Source organism: Siniperca chuatsi, linkage group LG18 (genome assembly GCF_020085105.1).
Source record: "Siniperca chuatsi isolate FFG_IHB_CAS linkage group LG18, ASM2008510v1, whole genome shotgun sequence".
Classification (NCBI taxonomy): Eukaryota; Metazoa; Chordata; class Actinopteri; order Centrarchiformes; family Sinipercidae; genus Siniperca; species Siniperca chuatsi.
In genome coordinates, this window is record NC_058059.1 from 15,355,995 (window position 1) to 15,378,477 (window position 22,483).

The 22,483-nt window shown below is 38.6% G+C and overlaps 2 protein-coding genes and 1 long non-coding RNA gene across 4 annotated transcripts; 2 read left to right on the forward strand and 1 right to left on the reverse strand.

Annotated features, from left to right (window-relative positions):
- Window positions 1-694: 694 nt before the first annotated feature.
- Window positions 695-10,366, reverse strand: ak3 (adenylate kinase 3). The gene is made up of 5 exons (XM_044174639.1): window positions 9,655-10,366; window positions 7,712-7,831; window positions 7,257-7,429; window positions 3,074-3,192; window positions 695-2,185 (listed from the first exon to the last, which is right to left on the reverse strand). Exons 1-5 carry the CDS (start codon window positions 9,800-9,802, stop codon window positions 2,074-2,076), a joined length of 672 nt encoding a protein of 223 aa, XP_044030574.1. The 5' UTR covers window positions 9,803-10,366; the 3' UTR covers window positions 695-2,073.
- LOC122865779 lies at window positions 4,286-6,499 on the forward strand. The gene is made up of 2 exons (XR_006375542.1): window positions 4,286-5,157; window positions 5,396-6,499. It is a non-coding gene; the product is annotated as an uncharacterized LOC122865779 (long non-coding RNA).
- Window positions 9,411-22,480, forward strand: rcl1 (RNA terminal phosphate cyclase-like 1). 2 transcript variants are annotated; one of them, XM_044174626.1, is made up of 9 exons: window positions 9,411-9,429; window positions 11,476-11,547; window positions 11,936-12,111; window positions 12,892-12,966; window positions 13,105-13,229; window positions 13,968-14,093; window positions 15,415-15,571; window positions 20,978-21,081; window positions 22,306-22,480. In XM_044174626.1, exons 3-9 carry the CDS (start codon window positions 12,037-12,039, stop codon window positions 22,457-22,459), a joined length of 816 nt encoding a protein of 271 aa, XP_044030561.1. In that variant the 5' UTR covers window positions 9,411-9,429; window positions 11,476-11,547; window positions 11,936-12,036; the 3' UTR covers window positions 22,460-22,480. The 2 variants fall into 2 exon arrangements, with proteins under 2 accessions (XP_044030561.1, XP_044030562.1); XM_044174627.1 differs by lacking the exon at window positions 9,411-9,429 and adding an exon at window positions 10,756-10,972.
- Window positions 22,481-22,483: the final 3 nt, after the last annotated feature.

Consider the following 22,483-nt stretch of genomic DNA (forward strand, 5'->3'; position numbering starts at 1 on the left):
CAAAAATGCAGAAAATAGATCCATGGGCCAGTTTTTCTTAAATATAATATCAATTTCTTTACACACTTTGACCCAGAAGTCATTAAAAAGAGGGCATTCAAAAGTACAGTGGAAATATGAACCATAAGTAGTTTTACACGTTTTTAAAGCAAAGGATTAAACTTGTAACTATGTATAACCTAGCTTTCCCGAGCTTTGTTGGCAAATAAGCAACCCGAGGAGCTCGACCAAACACACTCATCATCCAGAATAGTCTCCAAATCAGCTTCCCAAGGAGACCTGACATGAGCCGTGTTTGTTGTTTGGGATTGACAGGGCCCTATAAAACCTGGTGATAAGTTTCCTTTTGAATAGCCTTCTCCACAGCTGAAAGAGAGAACCCATTGGGGTGCAACTTAATAGCAGAGGTGATAAAACTGCATATTTGCAAATACCTGAAAAGGCTGTTCCAAGGAAGATTATACTTCTCACCGATCAAAGGCCGATCACAACGCCGTCCGTCACCAAGTCGGCCACAGTCCCTAATCCCCTTTCCAGACCACAAGGAAAAGGCGTGGTCCACCAAACCAGGAGAAAACTGGTTTTAAGTGGACAGGTTCTGTAGGTTAAAAAGACTGTAAAAACTGGTTAACTTAAACCAATGACTGGGAAGCTACCCAGTTGTGTTGTTCTGGTATACAATAACATACAACAATTAGTATTAGATGTTTATTGTGATTCATAATAAATACTCATGACAGTTGTAAGTTGTCTATGAAGAGGTGATGTGCTTTTAAACATTGTATCCAAGTGTTTAGAAATGCACACAGTACTACAATTCAGGAAACATTCACTTCATAAATCTACAGTACACTGCAAGGCAAGTTAGCTTCTCTGTGGCGCTTAACATGGTGAAACAATAAGACTTCTGTGCTAAAACAGAACTGCAGATCAACCTTGAATGTTGTGATATCTTCTAACAAGATGATAAACTGTGCTTTAAATGTTTTAAGTTTATCCCTTTTTTGCAATAACGTTTTCAGTTGTCAAGTCACATTAAATGGCAAATACCAGTATACATTTATAGACAATTGGTTAAAATAAAGGAACACCTGGTTAAAATGGAAACAATTGGTGTAATTCATGAGGCAACACTATTAAGACTTGAGGTGGTTGAAAGAAGCTGTTAGACATTGGTGGGTTTAATTAAAAAATATTCAATATAAGAAGTGTGGTCAGTTTTTACATTATTCAATCCTGTGGTCCATATTCATAAAAAGTATTTACAGACTAAATCCACTGAGCTACCTGTTACATTTTCAAAAGCAGCAAAAGGCACTTGAGTGCAAAAGTGAATTTGCAGTAATTTGTAGAACATGGCACAATTCCCTTTAGGGCAATAACCCACTGCATAAGAAACAGTTGAAAAAGCCCTTGCAATATTGCTTTCAAAAGATTTCTTACCAAAAAGGCTGGAAAGTCTCTTATTTAGCTCAAGATACCCTGTTGTGTGTGCCCATTCTTTTCAGTGCTAAGAAAAGAACTCATGATTGCAATTTAGAAAACCTAAAAGTTAAACATTTATACATAACGCCACTACTTAAAGTTGGTTGCATTCACCAGAGAGGACATGCCATAATAACTATTCCTATCTTCATATACAACTTCACATTTCTTGTGTACTTAACCTTTATATTCTGCTGTTCTTGATATCTGAATCAGTGACGTCTCCTGGCTTTCTGAAGGCACATTATGGAATGAAGAGACATTCTTTTTAAATTCTATCAACTAACGTTTGAAGGATTTTATGCACACATCCTGAGGGTTTCCCAAATCGCAACACTGGAAGCAGTGCAACAGTGGTGTAATAAGCACATTAAAAGTTGGGTTTTACCCAACAACAACTGTAGTGTTACTATTGCTTCCTGACATAAACTGTATGACCTTGCTCTTCATTTTGAACATAAAGAATATATTATTACACAGATGGCGCTCCCCTTGTTTCACAGAAAGTGGCACCTAATACATCGATGCATACAGAGTGGTTTCTGCTGGTAAACTTTAACCCTTCTTGTGCCTCTCTGTTCAGGCTTTCTATGCAACCTTCTGGTTGGCAGAGAAGAGCTTTCTGTGGAGGAAAGCCTCTACGTGCGGCCAGATCTTGTTGGTTTCTGTCCCAGAGAAGGTCTGTAGCACACCTTTACTCCTGGCAGGACAAAGAAACACAGAAATCAGTTTTTTACAGTCACTATCTCAACTGTTATTCCAGTGTTACACAGCAATTACAAAAATATGTGCGTGATCTATTAATCAGTTTTGAATGTGAATGGAACTATGAGTATTACCTTCAAACATTCTGTACAGCAAATAAAACGTGTTAAACAGCAATCAAAGTCAACTAATATTTCATCCTTTAAAGTGAACATTCTATCCTCTTCTATTCCCAGTCTGTAATTTCATGCACTTACTTCAAATGATGAACATCCTCTCAAACATTGTGGTAAAAATAAGTGGGACACTAGCTAAACACATCCCTGTGGTTTGAGGGAACACAGAGTAATATGTTTTCCTGCATAATTAGTCCAGAAATAGAAATTATGATGCATGTACTTTCAAACTGGGTCCACAACCTCACAAGAGAAGCATTTGTACTTTTGTTTTGTGTTTCTTGCCTGGGTTTTATTGATTCTCGTAAAACTTTAAGATAAAAAATATTGTGTATGTGTATTCATTATCAACTCCTGTAATAAGGAGAAAATGGGTGTTTGCACTTATTAGCTTGTCCTCTTGGAATGTGGTTCTTAAGCAATTTTTCAGTCATGCAAGCAACTTTGAGGAATGTGCAGGGAGGACAAGGCCCAAGGTTAAGGTTCACTAGCATTTGGCTGTAGCCTTTACCAATATTAGACATTTATGTGAAGTACACTTCAGTGAGATATTACGCTGTAATGCAGTCAGACAACTGCCCATTTTTCCTCTTTAAGTTCTCTGTGCAGCGACGCAAAATAGGTTACTATAATAAACAAAGTCCGAAAGTAATCAACATAAACGTAAGTAGGTGGAGGTATATTTTGAATTATCTGGGCTATTCTACCTGTAGTACTCTAAGACGGGCTCTGTCTGGGTTTCATAGGCCTTCAGTCTCCGCGTGACCGTCGCTGGTGTGTCATCCTCCCTCTGGACCAGAGGCTCCCCAGTCACGTCATCAAAACCCTGGAGAAAACACATAAACAAATGTTGTTGCTGACTTAATTACTTAAAAACTACACCTGTACAACAGGCTGTAATAATACTTTTTAAATGCATGTTGAGATGGTGTGTACATATGCAAAGACAATGTCGGACTCTGTAGTTTTCTTTGGGGCCCTGCCAAACCTGACCAGTGATGACATGGTTAACCGCATGTCTTCATTATGCCGCTGGCTGTCGAGGTGGTCTGATTAGGAGAGACGACATTCAATCAACTTTGGATGGAGCAGCTCTCATATCTGGAAATCTGGTCGAGTTTATTAGTGGACTTAAACCACGACAACTCAAATCGGGCACATCCTGTCTCAAAATGACGCAGAAAAACTAGTCCATGCATTTTGGATTATTGCATTTCCTTATTATCATGCTGCCCAAATAAGTCCCTTGAGACTCTCCAGTTGATCCAGAATGTTGCGGCACGTATACTGAGAAGAACTAGGAAAAGAGATCATATTTTTCCAATATAAGCTTCTCTGCACTGGCTCCCTATAAAATCCAGAATGACATTTAAAATCCTTCTCCTCACCTTCAAAGCTCTTAATGGTCAGGCACCATTGTATCTTAAAGAGCTCATAATACCTTATTACCCGACTAGAACACTGCGCTCCCAGGATGCAGGGTTACATATGGTTCCTAGAGTCTCTGGGTTCGGGAGGCAGACATCATCTCCACATTTAAGAGTAGGCTTAAGACTTTCCTCTTTGATAAAGCTTATAGTTAGGGCTGGCTTGGATGAGTCCTAAACCATCCCTTAGTTATGCTGCTATAGACCTAGCCTGTCAGGAGACTTCCCATGATGCACTGAGCTCCTCTCCGTCTCCATCTGTATGCATTTTTATCCCATTTCATTTAGTTTTGTGCTTTCTTGTCTCTCTCCTCTCTCTTTCTGTTGCTTTCAGCAGGTATTTCTGCCTCCGGAGCGGCAGAGACTGGATCTGTGGTTGTGGGCCGCCTGCTGCCCCTGTGTTCCCTGTTACTACAATTGTTATTATTAGTCTTATTACTATAATTATCATTATTATTCCTATCACTATCATTCCTACTGTTATTACTTTATTAATATTAATATTACCACTACCATTACATTATTACTATTTTAAAATTCTAGGTCGAATTTGCATTGTGCTTCCCCCTCCCCCCCTTCTCTCTCTACGCCCCCTCTCTTTATGTACCTGCTGAGTAGAGGCTGAGTAATAAGAGGAAATATCATAAAATACATGTTTACCAGAAAAAATGTGAGGAAACCTGCTGAGACAGAGTTGCTTAATAAACGCTTGAGGCCGTATAACTTCCAGCCATTGTACTAGTCCACAACTGTAGGACTTATCCAGCCCAAACCTAGACACAGCACACAGACGGGAATGTAAACACTGCTCAAGAAACACAGAGTGTTGTCTTTGCTTTTAAACCAGCTCACCAAGAGGAGAGACAAGGCTGAAAATAGCTAAGCTGAATAATTTTGAAAGTCGTTATAGTGCATTGACTATATAATAACAGATTTTCTTGTATTTTCACCCTGTGTGAGATGTCATGTCTGTTTAAACATAAGCCAGCACAGCAGAAGGTCATTATGATAGTCTCATGCAGAAACAGTAGCAGGAGGTATGATGACATTGTGATATCTTATAGCCACACAACAACAGGTCTTTTTCACATTTTGACTTTTCATTTTAGGAAAAGCACATGTGTTTCTAATAACATTAACAATGGCTCTGTTCTATTCAGTGTCCCAGTAAGTCATATTATTATTTACACCTGTGCTTTTTCTACTGTGTCATGTCAAAATGTCTTTCATGAAAAAATCTCACTTAACTCTGACTTTCTGACTTGTGTATTATTTATGACATCACAGGGGTTTGGTGGTGCAGGCTAAGGAGTGCTTAATTTTCCAAATCCCACACAATGCACACTTTGTTTTTCTGTTACAAGGTAAAAACATGACTACAGCCACACAAGCGGCTCTGTGAGGCTGTAGCCTACTTAGGCACAGCAGTGCTTTGAGCTAAATGCTAACGTCAGGCTAACATGCGCACAATGACAATGCTAACATGTTGATGTTTAGCAGGTACAATGCTAATGTTTACAATGTTCATCATCTTAGTTTAGCATGTTAGTATGACAACATTTGTTATAGCTGAGGCTGATGGGAATGTCATTCATTTTGCAGGTATTTGGCCAGAGACCAATGGACAAAGTCAAATGTTGAGCTGCTAGTGGCGCTGGAGGAAAGGTCGGGGGATGACCAGATGACAGTAGGCTTCACCCTCTGGGGAACATGAATGTCTGTAAAATTTCATGGAAATCCATTCAGCAGTTGTTCAGATATTTTGGTGGTCTGGACCAAAGTGGTGGACTGACCGACATTGCCATCTCTAGAGCCACGTCGCTAACATGGGTAAAAATTCTCTGTGGTAAAACATAGCAACAGGTGTATTGAACTGACTTAATCAGAAAGACAAGAAGGTAAAGTGAAGGTGTCTAAATATCTCGACACTATCTCAAGCCAATCTAAATAGAAACATGTACCACACAGGGTAGGGATAATAATAGTGTGAGGTGCATTACATTATGACCCTTAGTTCCAGCACCAACAGCACAAATATCTAAACATTAACATTGACCAGCTACATCCCTTCATAGTATCAGACTACCTCTTGTATAGTTCAGCAGGAGATGTTGTGAAACATGCATAGACAATTCCAGGAATATGACGGTATCTTCAGTTTACTCAGAGGGCATGCACTGTCCCTAAAGAGCATTTCTGGGTTAAGGAGGAACAGCATGACTAGCTATCCCAAAATCAGCATGAAATGAATGATTCACGTGGAGCAAGATTCTTTTGAAATGTTCACAACACTTTGTTGAATTTATGCCTCAAACAATTCAAGTTGTTCTGAAAGCTAAACTCAGATCTCTGGTAGTAGGTAGATGTGCCTAATGAAACAACCTTTAAGTGTGTTCACCATTTGAAGGGCAGGTGACAGCTGACTGAGATGCTGAAAAATGTCCTATTCCTCTGTAATTTCCTCTTAATTAGCTATTTTCTAATAAATGTAAAAATGAATGTTGAAATGCTGAAAACAATATACAAAAGGACAAAAGATCTGTAAAAGAAAACTTGATAATGTCGATGTCAGATACTATTTTCTATATAAAGAATTTGCCTGCAATTATCAGAGAGCTCTGTCTGTAGTCATGGTAACAGATGCAACATGCACAAAAAATTATGCTGATCAAAAGAAACTTCAATAAAATGATTTTGCCTGATACACATCTTCACAAAACATATATAAATTAAGGAAAACAGTAGGAGTGAGTTCTAATAGCATGCATAATTAAATAACGCATGCTACTGAATGATGAATGAAGATGATACTGAGACTCATTCTTGCTCATTTACATTACTTTGCAATCACCCCAGTCTCCCCAGTGTGTCTTTAAAAAAATACAAACAAGTGTGAGAGTTCACTATTGTTAAAACCTAAATTAAGCTGACAGTCTTCTAACTTCACTAGCTGCCAGCCGCTCTGTTTACTGCTGTGTAATTGCACTGGATGACAGCAAAGGTCCTGGTTTGTTTTATCTTCTTGTCTTTGCAGTTTGTTTTTTTGTCTCCATTTCTCAGTTTTTCAGTCTTTCAATCTGTCTTCCAGTAATCTCGCTTCATTTTGTTTGGGTTCAGTTTCAGTGTCTTTGAGTTTATATCCCAAATATTTCTTTTTTTATCTGCCTCTTCTCTTTACCCCTGGGCCAACTGTATTAGCCTCATATTGGCTTCTGCACCTCATTTTTTCCAGGGTGGGGTTTAGAAAAACCTGAAACAATTCACTTATCTCAAATAAACAATATTCTTTACTTCTTAGGAGAAAAGAAAAGCCAGTTGTGAGCAGCAGGTCCAGAGTAAATTATTAGCCCAACTTAAAGCTCAAGGACATTTATGTTTGAAAAGACATTTTCTGTACTGACAATATCTGGAAACCATAAACTGAAACAAGTAAGGAATGACTGGTAAGAGAGGATGTACTTACAGGGACTTTTGGTGGGTTGAAATCTATGTTGTAGACTCTGCCGCTGGGAGAGTGAGTCCAGCGTGAGGTGAGCCTCTGTTTGATGGTCTGGAAAGGTACATTGAGGTTGATGACTGTGTCCACACTGTAGGATTCATCCAGAGCCTCTGCCTGGGGTACTGTACGAGGGAAACCTGGTAGAGCGACAGGTACAGGGAAGATAGAAGGATGTGATAATTAACTATACCAGGATTTGAATTAAATAGCATAAGAACAAATTAGGTCTAAGCAAACATTCCCCTGAGAGCAGACAACTAAAACATCCCTACAAAGCACTTCTGTGGATACATTTAAAAGATCAATGATTTATCTCACAGCTGTTTTAAGATCTATAACAAACAAAGGTGACAGTACGTTCATGCTAGCAATCGCTTCCCAGCAGAAATGAGTGGCGATACAAACTAGTGCGGTCTTACCGTCGAGCAGCCAGCTGCTCTGCTCCAGTGCTCTCAGGTCACTCAGGATGAGACGTGACATGACATCATCGGGTACCAGCTGACCCTGATCAATACAGGACTTCATCAACAGGCCGAGCTCTGACACACACACACACACACACACACACACACACACACAGAGAAACAGACAGAGGATGGTGTTCATACTCATGACAAAATCTAGTCTTTTTCCCACTTTATAAAGCCTACTTTAATCACAATATGAAATATTAGCTGTACCTGCTTGCCAAAAGCATCTTATGGCATTCATCTTCTCCAGAAAAATAGTAACTTTTGTATGTTTTTAGCTGCTTCAACCCTGCCAGTTTGTAATGGCTCCCTAACTTAAAAATGAGGTTTACAAATATATAATACATCATGCTGAATTACAGAGAAATGTGTATAAAAATATGCACAAAACATTTAACATATTTCCATTTGATATATCAGTGCAGTTTTGGCATTGTGGGTTTGAATATCTAACTCAGTGTAGAAATGGAAAATAATTTGACGAGATAATCTGTGTTCAGGAGGTTAAGGCATTTCCCCCCCTATCACTTCCTCTTTAATTGGTCAGAGTCCAGCTGAAGAAAGGAACTTCCTGACGAGCCTTGCAGAAATGACCTGACAGTGCTAATATACTTCTGTGATGTCACTATGAAACAGAGCAAAGAGTAACACTGACTGTTGTTAAACTATAGGCTGCAATCAGGAAATAACCTTCCTTTGTGTTTAGTACATGATAAATTGGCAAATGCCTCTTTGGGGCCTGAACACCGAACCCTGAACAAGGTGTTTAGTAAGAAAAGGTACTGTTGCACGGCTACAATGTAACTTAGACAACTTAGGAGGATTTGCCTACTGGTAAGTGTATTAGTCCATTTAATACACTGTGACAGAGTTTATATGCAAAAGCTTTACAAATGTTCAGTATGACTTGTGAGAAGGTTAGTGAGGCAATCTCAGGAAGTGGAAGGTCACTGGTTCAGATTCAAGGACTGTTTGGGAAAATTTGAGCAGGGAAAGTCAATAAGGAGAACTGCTTTGACTGCCTGCTGCTCCGGTGGAGCTGCTCAGCTGCCAACAATACAAGGATTTAGTTCAACCGAGGAGCTTAAAAAAGTCTGTACTGTACATGTACAGTATGACAGGGCGTGATGAGGACAAAAGCTTGTGTGCATAAATAAACGTTTGATTGTACAGCAACAGTCATTGCAGGAGACATTAAACCCCACTTTAACCTTGCATTACTGCAGTGAAATTCTCCAACCTAGTAGTTTCTCTGTCATACAGCTGTAAAAACACACTTCTTCATCTGTAGTCCCTCCTCTCAAGGCACAACGGTGCACGGCCTTCCTTATCTTTACACCTCTCTTTATCTTCATCCAAGGTGATATAGAGGAGTAATGGGCCTCCTTCCAAAGTTCAGGTAATGTTGAGTGTTTCCAGTACAAACATAAAAGGACACGCTCTATAAACCTGCTAACCAGTTTGACCTTGGTTAAAGAGAACACAGATTCTTCCATCCAGTCCCTGTTCAACCTCTGTGGTACGTATGTCACACAAGACAAGAAATCAAACTGTTACAGGAGTGGTGCTCTTATCACAGCAGTCCAGAAAACAAACGTTTTTATTTTCCACACTACAGCAGAACTTCCTGCAGTGGTCTCCTTTGTGTGTAATCATCTGCTTATGTTGTGAGTATAATAATAAGTTGTGTGGATTGTTTCTAACAGTGCATATCATCCAGAAAACAATGATGAAGAATAATATTTTTGAAGTGTCTGGGTTTTTTTTTTGTTAAACATGTAACACAGATATGCAATAATCTTATGTTACAGCCTATTAACTGTGTAGATTGCATGTAAGACCATATCTATGCTGCCTTAGTGTATGTCTGAGATAGGACCCCGCTATCTTACCGGTTTTGGCGTTGATGTTGCCTCTCAAAATGTCCCCACTAGAAATGTGTTTCAGTCCAAAACTTTTGGTTATGCGCGCAGACACTGTTCCTTTCCCCGACCCCGGAGGTCCCATAATGACAGCACGAAAAATCTTTTGAAGAACCATCTCTGGACGATTATTTGTTAAACCTGAGTTTTTAGGAATCGAATAGCCGTGTCTTTCCCATGAAACCCCTCTGTGGATGCGCAGCCAAGACTGGTTCGGAGCAGGTAGGCTCTACTTTCTTTCCCCAAAGAGTGCGCAACGTCGCCAAAAGTGGACACGTCTTCTGCAGCCAGTCTCGAATCTCACTGGACCTTGACTTTTATTTCCCTCAGCGCTGCAGAAACAGAAGGAAGAGGAGGAGAAGGAGGGGGAGGAGGAAGAAGATGAAAACGACGACCAGTACAATGCCAGAGGGGGTAGACTGGGATGCACTCCTCTGACGACGCACTCCGAGCAAAAAGAGCTTCTTTCTCCGGCGTGTTGACAAACTTCCTTGCCTATGTGACTGTTTACGGTTTACTGCAGATGTATTTATTGTATAACACGGTTATGTAATTGGTCTACAGGCGGAAAAAAGCTTGATGGGAAGGTTGCAGTGATTAATCCCTTCCGAGCCTCGATCCCTTCAGCGGATAGACCTGCAGATTGGCAGGCAGGCAGCATCGAACAACAACCAATCTGCTGTCTCATATTCAGCTTCTAAAATAAAGAAATTAAATAATGTTTGCAGACATGCCTGATCTAAATAACACTTAAATAGTTAAGAAAACAACAACTTCAGGGTTAGATTTAATCACTGTGTTAGTGTATCAAAATACCTGTCAATAATTTTGAGAGCGATGGCGGGTTTCAATTAACTTAAGTTTGTTTTTATTTTATACCTACTGTCCATATTAAAGAAAGATAAAAGAGATAATCCGTACAAATTATGGTAGTAACAGATTTGTTTACATTTTGTGCCTTTAAGACTCAAAAATATTATATAGCCACGCCCACATTGGGTTAATGAATGTCGTTCTGGTGCCATCTAGTGGCCAGCTGCGGCAGTGCATCATTTAAAAAATCTCATTTTTGACCCTCCTGTTTTGCCGTATCTTATCAACGTCTTCCTGGACAAATACACGTGGATTCCACTGACGCCAGGCAGAAACAACAATAACATGGCAAGCCATGGACTCACATACGACGGCTGCAATTTCTTTAGACAGAGGCTGGTTTTATCCACACTCAGCGGGAAGCGTGTTAAAATCAAAAACATAAGGTCTAAAGATGACAACCCGGGGCTCCGTGGTGAGTTGCAGATTCACTCTGCATGTGTCGTCGCAGTTAGCTCGCCAGCTAACGAGCTAGCTGTTACGCAGTTGGGAGTGTGTTTTATCACTGGGCGTAGGAGGTGGGGAAACGATGGGACAGTAGTTTAAATGTGAGATAAATGCAGTTTATTCCAACTGTACAAAGTCGTGTCGTTGTTTTGCTTGTCAAGATAATTGAACCAGTGCTTGCAGAGCTCTGCCTTACATTATTGGAGTGACTTATCTTGGCATAAGTGAGCGAAGATTATCAGAAGTTCCCACATTAGTTGCAATAATACTCTAATCCACTTGTTTGACTCCATATGTTTTGGTACTGTATGTAAAATATATATAAATAAGGAAATAATTTGGTCATATATACTTGTTGACTTAAAAAGTGTTTTGTAGACTTTTCTTTAATCTAAGAAAACATGGCTTTCATCCACAGATTGAGCAGATGTTTGATTTGGCTAACTGCATTTTTCTGTCTGTCCTCTCCAGATTTTGAGGCCAGCTTTATCAGATTGCTAGACAAAGTGACCAATGGCTCCAGAATAGAGATTAACCAAACAGGTGAGTGTTATAATTAGGATATAACTATAATATTACCTTTTGTCACAGACCATGAGGTTTATCTAATTACTGTTTACTGTCAGTGGATCGCTAGAGAGCTGAGATTTCAGCATTGTTCAACACCAACAGCTGGACACCATGAAAATGAATAATAGGATTTTAGCTGAAGTTATTTAGCGTTTTCCAGAGTATGTTGTTCCCTCAAATATTTTTTTGTCATTTTTAGCGAGTTGCATTGATGTAAAGTTCAACTGTGGTGATGTCCGAAAATATAATTATAACCATCTCATTTCACATAGAGAAGTTGACTGCATTAACGAGCAGAAAACTTTACTGTGGTTTTATTTTTCTGACTCACTCACTGTCCTTATGTGTCTTTATTTACAAGGTACTGTGTTATTCTACCAGCCTGGCTTGTTGTATGGTGGCTCTGTAGAACATGACTGTAGCCTGCAGCGCTCGATTGGCTACTATCTGGAGGCTCTGCTCATGCTGGCTCCATTCATGAAGACCTCTCTGAAGGCCACACTCAGGGGAGTCACCAACGACCCTACTGACCCGACGGTGAGGACACGCATGCATGCATCTGATCACCTTCTAAACATTACGCTTTGTTTCCTAATTTTGCTCCTTCTGATTTCTTTTTGACTCATCTGGCTCATGAACACTGGGTGGAGCTGAAGCGTGCTTCTGCAAAGAAACATGTCAACTTCTTTGTATAGTGAATTTCTGGGTGAAGTGCACCCCTCCCAAATCCAAATGGACACTGCCCTCTGGTGCAGACATCATTACATGTCATTATATGCAAAATCAGATCAACAGTGTTGCAGAGAAAAGTTGGTTTCTTTTACAGACTGTACATTTGATGTCTGAGGTAGAGTTTTAGGACAGAAACGTAATAGGTCTGGGACATAGTCAGGTTTTTGAATCAGTTCAGCGGTTCGTATATTAACTTGAGAAAGTCTTGAAACAGTTTGTGGTTCACATTATAAATTTGCAAATGCACTCTTGTTTTCCTCGTTGTCACACCCATTTTTGTTTGCATGTTTCATGTGGTGTTATAGCAAGTCAGTCTCAGCCACTGCATCATCCTTTCTTTGCTCTTTCATATGAGCTGCACTGTTTCAAACTGTGTAATGTCAACAAACCACAGACAAGAAAAGCAGTAAGTAGTAGAAGCAGAGACACTAGAGAGAGGTGTTGTCATGGAAACAGTGAACAGCGTCTCTGTTTGTTGCTGTTGTAGATTGTTGTCTTGGTGTTCTTTAGCAAGGTGGTTTCCATTTTCAACCCCTTTGAAGACACAAGTGCGTCTTAAGGGTTTAATCACTCTGTCTCCGACAGGTCGATCTGCTGAAGTCCACAGCCCTCCCTCTGATGAAGAAGTTTGGCATTGATGGAGAGGGCTTTGATCTCAAGGTGAGGACACAATGGTGGCCTGTTGATAAGCATTGTATAATGTTATACATTTTACATTCAAATATAGTGCTGCTGCTTGAAAAAAAGTCAGTCTGTCGTTCTGTCTCACGCTCTCTCTCTGTATTGCTGTTCCCTCAGGTGGTGAAGAGGGGTATGGCACCTGGTGGGGGAGGAGAGATAGTTTTCACATGTCCTGTCCGCAGGACCATCAGGCCAGTGCAGCTGACTGACCCAGGAAAGATCAAGAGGATCAGAGGAGTGGCGTATCCTTATCATGCTCACAGTGGTGGCCTTTTTTCATCTGAAAGCAGAAATTAAGTAATATACATTTTCATTTAAAAGCCTTTTCGCATTTCAGTCCTATTGTATTTTTTTGTTTCTATTAGGGCTGCAACTAACAATTATTTTCATTATTGATTAATCTAGTTTTATTAATACTACTTTTTTTTAGTTAATCATTTTGTTTATAACATGCTAGAAAATTGTGAAAAATCACAATTTCTCGCACTCATAATATCCTAAAGTCCAACGTGACAGCTTCAAATGTCTTGTCTGACAAACAGTCAAAAAGCCAAAGATATTCAGTTTACAATGTTAATAAACAGAGAAAAGCAGCAAATCCTCATATTGGAAAAGCTTAAACAAGATCATTTTTGGCATTTTTGCCCCCCCCAAAAGAAAACAATGATTGCTTGTCAAAATAGATGACTAATCAATTAATTGACTTATCTCTCTTTAGTATCTATCTAATGAATGCCAGAAACTAAACTTGCCTGTTGTTTGCTGGATTGATGGTTACTGATTACAGGATGAATGTCAAGCATGGGAGGCTTTCTTGGTTTTAAACATGTTTGTGCAAGTTGTTTCTCGAGTTTGTGCTCCTTTTTCAGTTTCAAGTTTAACTCATTTTTTCATTGATGAATATTGGTGATCTGTTTTCTCGCACCACACAACAAACTCACACTATGAGTCATCAAAAGTCCTTGACAGTCTAAACCCAGATATTCAGTGCGAGTTTCTCCTCAGATGGCCAACAGGATAGTGGAGTCAGCCAGGGGCGTCCTCAACCAGTTCCTTCCAGACATCTACATCTACACCGACCACATGAAAGGAGCCAACTCTGGCAAGTGAGTATCTCAACATTAATATATTTACAGGGCCATCACTAGTTGATCAAAAAGTCCTGCACACTGTCTATCACATGTACTCACTTTATTCACAACTCCTCTGTCCTCAGACCTTTGTGAGGTAAAATCCATATAGGCAAACACCGGTACTCTACGGCAGAGGTGTGGACTCGAGTCACAAATCGGACTTTAAACTCGACTTGACAAAATAAAAAAAAAGACTTGCACCTCGACTTGGACTTAGTGATTTTACTTGGACTTGAGCCTTTTGACTTGAAAATGCTTGATACCTTCCCCCAAGCCCAAAGATTAAAAAGTATGTTATTCAAAAAGTGTGCCATGAGTCAGTTCATTTCCTGAATCAACTAAATACAACAAGACAGGACAGAAACATACAAAAGCCGAATGGTTACAGTGCATGCCGTACCGTCGCTGGTTTGATTCCAGCCAGTGACCTTTGTTGCATATCATACCGTCCCTCTCTCCCCCCTGTTTTCCGTCTGCCTCTTCACTGTCTCTATCCAATAAAGGAAAAAAAATTCCCCCAAAAAAGCTAGTGCTATATACTCCGAAAGTGCAATGTCAGCACTACTTTTTATGATTTAATTTCAGTCGCACTTGTTTTAACAAGTAAATACAAATTTTAAAAAGTATTTATGATTTGTGTAAATTTAATATAGTATTACTCTTTTGTTAGAATGTCATTACATTTGGTAAAGAGCGCATTATGACTTGTTTAGGACTTGGGATTTGACTCTGGACTTTTCTTGATTTGGGACTTAAGTGCAAAGATTTGAAACTTAATCGTGGCAAAACAATGACTTGGTCCCACCTCTGCTATACGATACTGAATGTAAACACAGCCTGGGAAAACCACCAATCAGAAGGCGCCAGCAGCACCTGCCAGCATCCATACGAAGTCAAAAAGCTCTTCTAATTGTAAACAACATTTACAAATGTCAAAAGATAACCTACATAGATACATCAGATGGAATATTTCCATGTACAAGGAGTCAAAGGGGACAGGCTAAAAATCTCTGTTTGGAAACAAGAATAATCAAAGTACAATAATCACAATAGTCAGAAATCATCAATCACAAAAAAATAATTTTCTTTAATAATTCATGATTACAAGTGATCATCAGTGGGCAGGATTTTTTTGGTTCTTTCACAGTCAGAGGAACCTTGAACAGACAATTATTCATTGCTGTTATTCATGGTGACCGTCACTACAGTTTATAATGTAAAAACGGCCATTGTACATTTATAAGCAAATTTTCAATTATCCCAGCTTAAAATAATTCATGTTGGTTAACCACAGATCTCCAGGTTTTGGTCTGACCCTGGTGGCAGAGACGCTGAATGGCTCCTTCCACAGTGCTGAGATATCGTCCATGCCCCAGGGGCAGGGAGACCCCATACTACCAGAGGACCTCGGCAGGAACTGTGCCAAACTGCTTTTGGAAGAGATACATCGGGTAAGTACTGCATAGACCCTCACATACAGTACATACATCAAAGAAAAGATCCATGGTTTTTTTTGTCTCAGCCTGGGATCAGATATATTTTGGTCTTAGTGAATTTTGAATTTTAAAGGAAATACATTGTAATCCCTCTATCAACAATGACTTTGTAGGTTTAGGCTGCTGTGAGGAGGGTATACAAGAATTTTATTTTATAGTCCAACATTTTCAGCCTTCACATAAACAGGCCTTGTGTCCATGAACATCCAAAAAGTGCATTTTTAATCAAACAAGGGAAGGCTTGATATTGATTTGCAGAGTGACTTTATATTATTTTGTGAAAATGTGCTGTGTGTTGTTTTGGTTTTAGAGAGGCAGTAGACAAAAATCAAACCAGTGAGGATTTGCCAACACAAGTCTTTGCTACATTATTGTGCATGGTGTCTGTGTTTCAGTCGCTCTAATACTGCAGGGAAATGAGGGCTCTTTCATCACATAACTGATTTACTAAGCAACTGCCATTCAAAATACCAAGCCTGTCCAGTTTTATTTGCATAATTATAGCAGACTTAGTGGTTACCTGCCTGTACTCAGCTCCAACAAGTCTGCTAACACTTTACAGAATACATACAATGCTAATTAATTATTGGATATTTTTGGAGGGATATATATTTTTATAAGCTTGTGTGCTGAGAAGTCATTTTTATGTTGAAAACAAACTTCCTGAAGAATGCAGTATTATGATACTATGCTACAGTTCAACTTACTCAAAAATCACCTTTTTGTTGGTTGGTTACTGTGCTGGAAAATCTCCATTATCACTGGAAGTTGATATCAGGTCTTAATTACCCAGCACACAGCAGCTGGAGGATTGGTTTCAGCCTATCCCTGGACAAATCAAAATTCTTGGGGAATACCTGACATACGCAGTCAGGACACATTAGAATCTCAGCATGCAACAGTGACATTTATTGCCCTTGTTTATCCACATTCCCTGATAATGACCCCAGTCTGGAATTCAACTGAGAAACTGTTTGTGGGAAGAACCACAATGTAGAAAGCAACTAAATGGTATTTCCATTCAAACCAAATGTTTTGATCAGGAATTGTCTCAGTTCCACTAAGATGGATGCTATAGTCTGTTTAATAAAGCCGTCACGTAAGTATGTCTGTGTGATGGAAAAGTTTGCCGTAACTCAGAAGTTCCTTGTTCTGTCAGCTGGGGCTGGGCCTTTTTTTAAAAAAAAAAAAAATAAATAAAAAGAAGCACTATCAATATCTTAAAGCCTTTCAATGATACATGCTGTATGTTGCATTCAAACCTTATTGTTTTAAGTAGAGACATTAGAAATAACAAAAAAAAAGTACAGAGACAAAGGAAAGCCAGATTACTCTTCTCATCTTTACTGACTGACATATATATATAAAATAAATAAATAGCCAAAAAACATCAGTACATTTAATAGCCAAAAAACAGCAAAACAAATAAGAACACAAAAAAGATATTTAGGATTTTATGCCATTCTATTATTTGTAATAAATATGCTGTCACGGAATCTATGGACCCTAAAGTGTTCAAAATTAAAATATATAATTGAGGCCTTATAAAATAAATGCTTAAATAAATAGGGAAATAATAATAATAAATAATAATATATATTTGAACAAATAAATTGTAAAGTACTATAAGAAATTATCATTTTTATTTCAAAATGGCCTTTTTTCAGAAGTCTAACTTTATTTCCTAATGGCTTTTCCCCCAATTACCCTTTTATTTCATGTCACATTTTCACATTTGTTTTCGCAAGTTTTTGAAAATGTTTTGCTCACGGCAACAGGAGTTGGTGTTGCCCCCATGACATGAAAAGTTACATTATGAAATAAAAGTGTCATTACAAAAAATGTCTAAGATGAAATGAACTTCAATTAAAAACTATTATGGAAATAAGAATCATGAATTAATATTTCATAATGAGTTTTAATAATTTCTTAAATTGTTTCACAGTTTTTACACAATTTATTCATGTTTCTCATTTATTTAATTTTTAAAAAACTTCGGGAATCTGTAGAAATCTACTTCCAATTCACAGATAGGTCTGTGCAGAGCTCAAAGGTCAGTGACTTCACTCACACCAGTGTTTCAGTTGATTAGGTGATGTGTCAGCTAAATAGTGTTAAATGAGATAAATGAGGAATTCTTGACTTGGAGACTAACGGTTATGTTTGAGGCCACAGAAAAAAACCTCATATCTTTCAACCTGTGTAGTTTGTCCCCAAGTGTGACTTACAGTAGTAGCTGTAAGACCAACTTGGCTGTTACTAAAAACATATAGAGGCACAAATACTTTCACATAGTCACACAGGAAAAAGAGCCCACTTCATCAAAATATGTACAATTAGATCCAGTTTGCCTCCACATGGCTCTCCCTCTGAGCCCTCTCTCATAGGAGCCATGTGAGTCCAGTTATCTGGTCAGGGTAGTGCTGATTAACTCTGAAACAGGAATATTGTTGGACTCCAAGCAACAGAGTGGGTAGCTAACGTTTCTCTTTAGCAGCCTTGTAGGGTGGTGGATTTAAAATCCTTCCGTTTTGAACATTTTGTTTCTTTTTTTTCAAAAGCCACAGCTGCTGGTAAAACAGGTAGTTGCTGGTAGATTTTGAACATCATTTGAATAAATGCAGATTTTAATACCTAACTGTAGCAGGAAGACTGGAAGAGGTGATTGCTACAGCAGAAGAAAGAGGGTAACAGCAGTAAAATGGATGTGTGACTCTTGTGCTGGAATAGTTAATTTTTGAAAACCGATAAAGGAAAAGAAATTTGCTGGATTGACATTAAAGGGCAGGGGCGCTCTGTATGTGTGCGTCTGTTTGTTTTATGGTTAATCAGTACAGTGTTCTTGTAGTAAACCAACGCTACACGATGGACATTTTGTTTTTGGAAGCAACATCAATACTGGACAGGAGCTGACGTAAGTGATGCACGCTTAAAATTTTATTGAGTTTTTGATGTTAAATGATCTTTGATTTATTGACAGAGATTACTAACTTGGCTGTGAGGAGAGTTTTGTCATGTGCAGAATGTTTCCACACTATTTTTACGATTAGATTCAGCTTAAGTTTAAAAAAAAAAAAAAAAAAAAAAGCAGACCATAGTGGTTACACAACGAGTCTGAAGACATTCAGGATTTGAGGCAAGGGGTCCAGTGAAAATAAATTTTTTACCCAGGTATGGATTATACCTTGTTTTTTTTTTTTTGTTTTTTGTTTTTTATCCAAGTATTACTGTTGAGCGCTCTCACTAAATTCAGAACATCTCAGGTTGTTGTTTTTCTACAATAAGAATGGTGTCGAATTAGGTTCAAATCAGTCCTCGGGAAAGAAGCTGTTACTCATTGCTTTGTTCACTGTTAAGCTAACAAATGCAAAACATGGATTTTTCTTTAATTTTTAAAATTTCAACCTGTTGGCATCCACTCAATTTTATGTTATACAGTTTTACAGGTTTAGGTCTAGTAAGTCTGTAAATGATCACAGAACTTGCTTGAGTTCACCCACGTCCCCCCCCCAAATTTGATTGTTGGGAAAGGGGGTTGCTGTTCGCTCAAAGGATGCAAGGGACTTTTCCATAAGGCCTTGTGGCCGGTTGGTGGCTGCTGGCCTCTTGGGAGATCTTAACTGTCTCATGTTCTCTGTGAAAGGCAGGGCCTGAAACTGTTCATATGTTATTTTTCTTGTACTGAAATGAAGCTGCTTGTTGAAAAGAATATGCCAAACAAAGTGGAAAACCAGAAACTGTTCAGGAAAGATTTAAGTAAAAAGGTAAGGTGCTCAGGCGCAACACTTTTTCGACTTTATCTGCTCTCCACTTTGGGAAAAGTGTTTGAGAAATGTCATTGAGGTTGTATAAAACCTCACTTTAAAATTAATAAAGTTTCTTGCTCTTAATAGGAACTGTTATATTTTTACTAGAGGCAAATTAAGCGTGATTAGTAAAATGTTGTGGAGTTAAATGTTAAAAATATGAAAAATTCACTCGTATCCAGACAGTAGGAAGTACACACAGAAAAATATTTGTAATTTGTACATTAAGGTGGACTTGCTTTCTGTATTTAACCTGTCAGAATATGGACAACCCATCAATACATACATTACTCTCAAGTCTTGTTAATGGAATAAAATGGTGGAAATAATTGTGATGGAGTGGTGATGGAGGTGTACTTCATAAGGCTACAAGTCATGAATTATTTCTTTGAATTCATTTGAACATACCAAGTTTGCAGAAGGAATGCAGTTAGCAAAATCTCTGCTACATCAACAATAAAAACAATGTCACCATAGTTTTAGTGATATGATTATGTAATTGAGTCATATTCCTGCTGACAAGCTGTAACGATGCCATAATACTACATGACTGTCACATGCATACTTAGAATGGATGCACAGTACAAGAAGCTGATGTTTTGTAGCTGTAGTTAAGCTTTGGCCGCTGTACCTTTTTTTTTTTTTTTTTTTTTGTTAATACAAGACATGAAATAGTAAAAGTCTTATTACAAACTTAAACTGACATAATCACAGAATGGACAGCCATTTTAAAGTTCATTTAATCTATAAAATGTATAAAATGCTCTTGGGTGTGTCTGTCTTGCATAGGCATCTTCATACGGGCTGGTGAGTAGCACATAGCTGTTGTGGAGTAATCACGATGGCATGTAATCTCTTGGACACAGAGTGGATCCTCTGTCCTCTAAATATCTTGTATGGCGAAGAAAAAGGGGAGCAAAAGACGAAGGGTCAGAGGGGGGCAGAAAATGCAGCATTATTTAGGGAGGGGGGTGTTTGTAGGGAGATAACTAACAGAACTGAAGAACTGAATTTGTAGAAAGTGTCGTGAGGAGGAGAGAAATGCCACAGTTGCAACCTGTAGCCAAAGCCTGCAGAAACAAGCCATGCATCCTGTCCCAGACTTCGTCATTCGCAAACATCCACTGTGTCCACGGTCATTAAGAAAAAGTAGTCAAATAAAACCCGGCGAATTTTGAAAAAGATCTAGGTAATAAAACCTGCCTGCCTGACCTCAACAAAACTGTAAACAAATGTGCTTCAAAATGTTTCGTACTTGTAGCTTTGGATGTATGTTTGTCTTTAATTTGGATCAGGACCAAAACAGATCAACTAAAAAAAAATGAGTGAATCAAAGTTTGAGTTTAAGACATTATCACCCTAAATGTGTGTCCAGAGCTGAAAAACATCTGTCCCCTCAACAATCCCCTCTTGGATTCTCACTGTTCTGCAAGTGTAGATGGCTATCAGTGTTGGACCATAGATAACCAATCTTTTTAAACATCTCCACCTCCATGACGTATTTCTGTGTTTTATGTTGCTGAAACACATCACCCCTCCTCTTTCCTTGTTTTAGGGTGGCTGTGTGGATTCATCCAATCAAAGCCTGGCGCTGCTCTTGATGACCCTTGGCCAACAGGACGTGTCAAAGGTTCTGCTTGGACCCCTCTCCCCGTACACGTAAGCCACTGTCATTCAGTAATAGACACACAAAGCTGCCTGACCCTCTGAACTTTACAAACAGGCCCTTGGCTTATTCATAAGTCATTATACAGATGCACTTTGTCCAAATGTAGAACGCACTGGACCTTAAATTTTGTTCTTCTACGCGTCCATTTTTGGCAAGTAACAATATTCCAAAGTTCCAAACACTCATCAGTTTGTTATACATAAGCCTCATTGTTTGTTTTTTACTGATTTTACTTAAAAATACCAGGATTTTTTAAAGTTTTTACTATTTTGCTCATAAATTTAATATCCTAATGCAACCCAAAGTTGTTGTTTCTTGCTGCAGAATTGCAGTTAGTAAAAAAAAGAAAGAAATGGTTGATGTTTTTTAAAATTGCAACAGGCAGAAAATAACAAGCCCCAGTTAAATGCAATCACTTTGGATTGCTCCCCCCCACCCCTAAATTCTTTGCATGTGCGTTCGTTTACATGGTCAGTTCATAAGAAGGTGTTTGGTGAATGTGTGATAGATGGATGGATGAATGAATATATTTACAGTTTAAAGTTATGTTTGAACTACATTCATTTCTTGTAAACAAACCATTTCAAATGTTTAAGGATAAAGAAGGAAAAAGAAGGGGGGAAAAAGCAATTGAACACAAAGTTAATTTCAGACTTGGTCGTCACCACAAATGAGGAGCGAACTATGAACTGTCCATTTTCAGTTATCATGGTACCGGTGCTGTGTCCCTCTCAAGTACAGTACTATGATAACTGAAGATTGGCAGTGCCATCACAATACACTCCTCCCCTTACTCAGGTAATGCTGATGACAGACGACAGCCTGTTACCTTAGCGATGTTGTTTATTTTTTAAAGACGTTTGAAATTCAATTTAAACCTTTGCAATTTTTTTTTTTGTTTCTGTTTATGTAAATTGGCTTTGCCTTATACATTTTTGACATCCTAGCTTTAAGAATTGAAGGTAATGTGCATGAGGGAGAACATATAGGATTGATGCCCTTTGACCTTTTACCAACACCACTCAGCATGGTGTAGAACAAGGACTCTGTGTTCTTGAACTTCCAGTTCTTCCAGTTCAGTTATTTGTTGACAGTTGGAATATATTTCATGCAACATAGGGTGAACCCCTTTCCTTGCATAAAAATGAATCAGAAATGTAATCACCCATTTTTCTTACCAACTTTCTTCCCTCTCTCTCTCACTATCCCTCCAGGATTGAGTTCCTCAGACACATTAGAGATTTCTTCCAGATCATGTTCAAGATTGAAGTGCAGAAGCCTTCAGAAGACGAAAGGAAAGGGGGAGACAAGGTCTTGATGACCTGTGTAGGAGTCGGTTACAGCAACATAAACAAAACCCTGAAATAAAATTAAGTGTTTTTATATAAATGG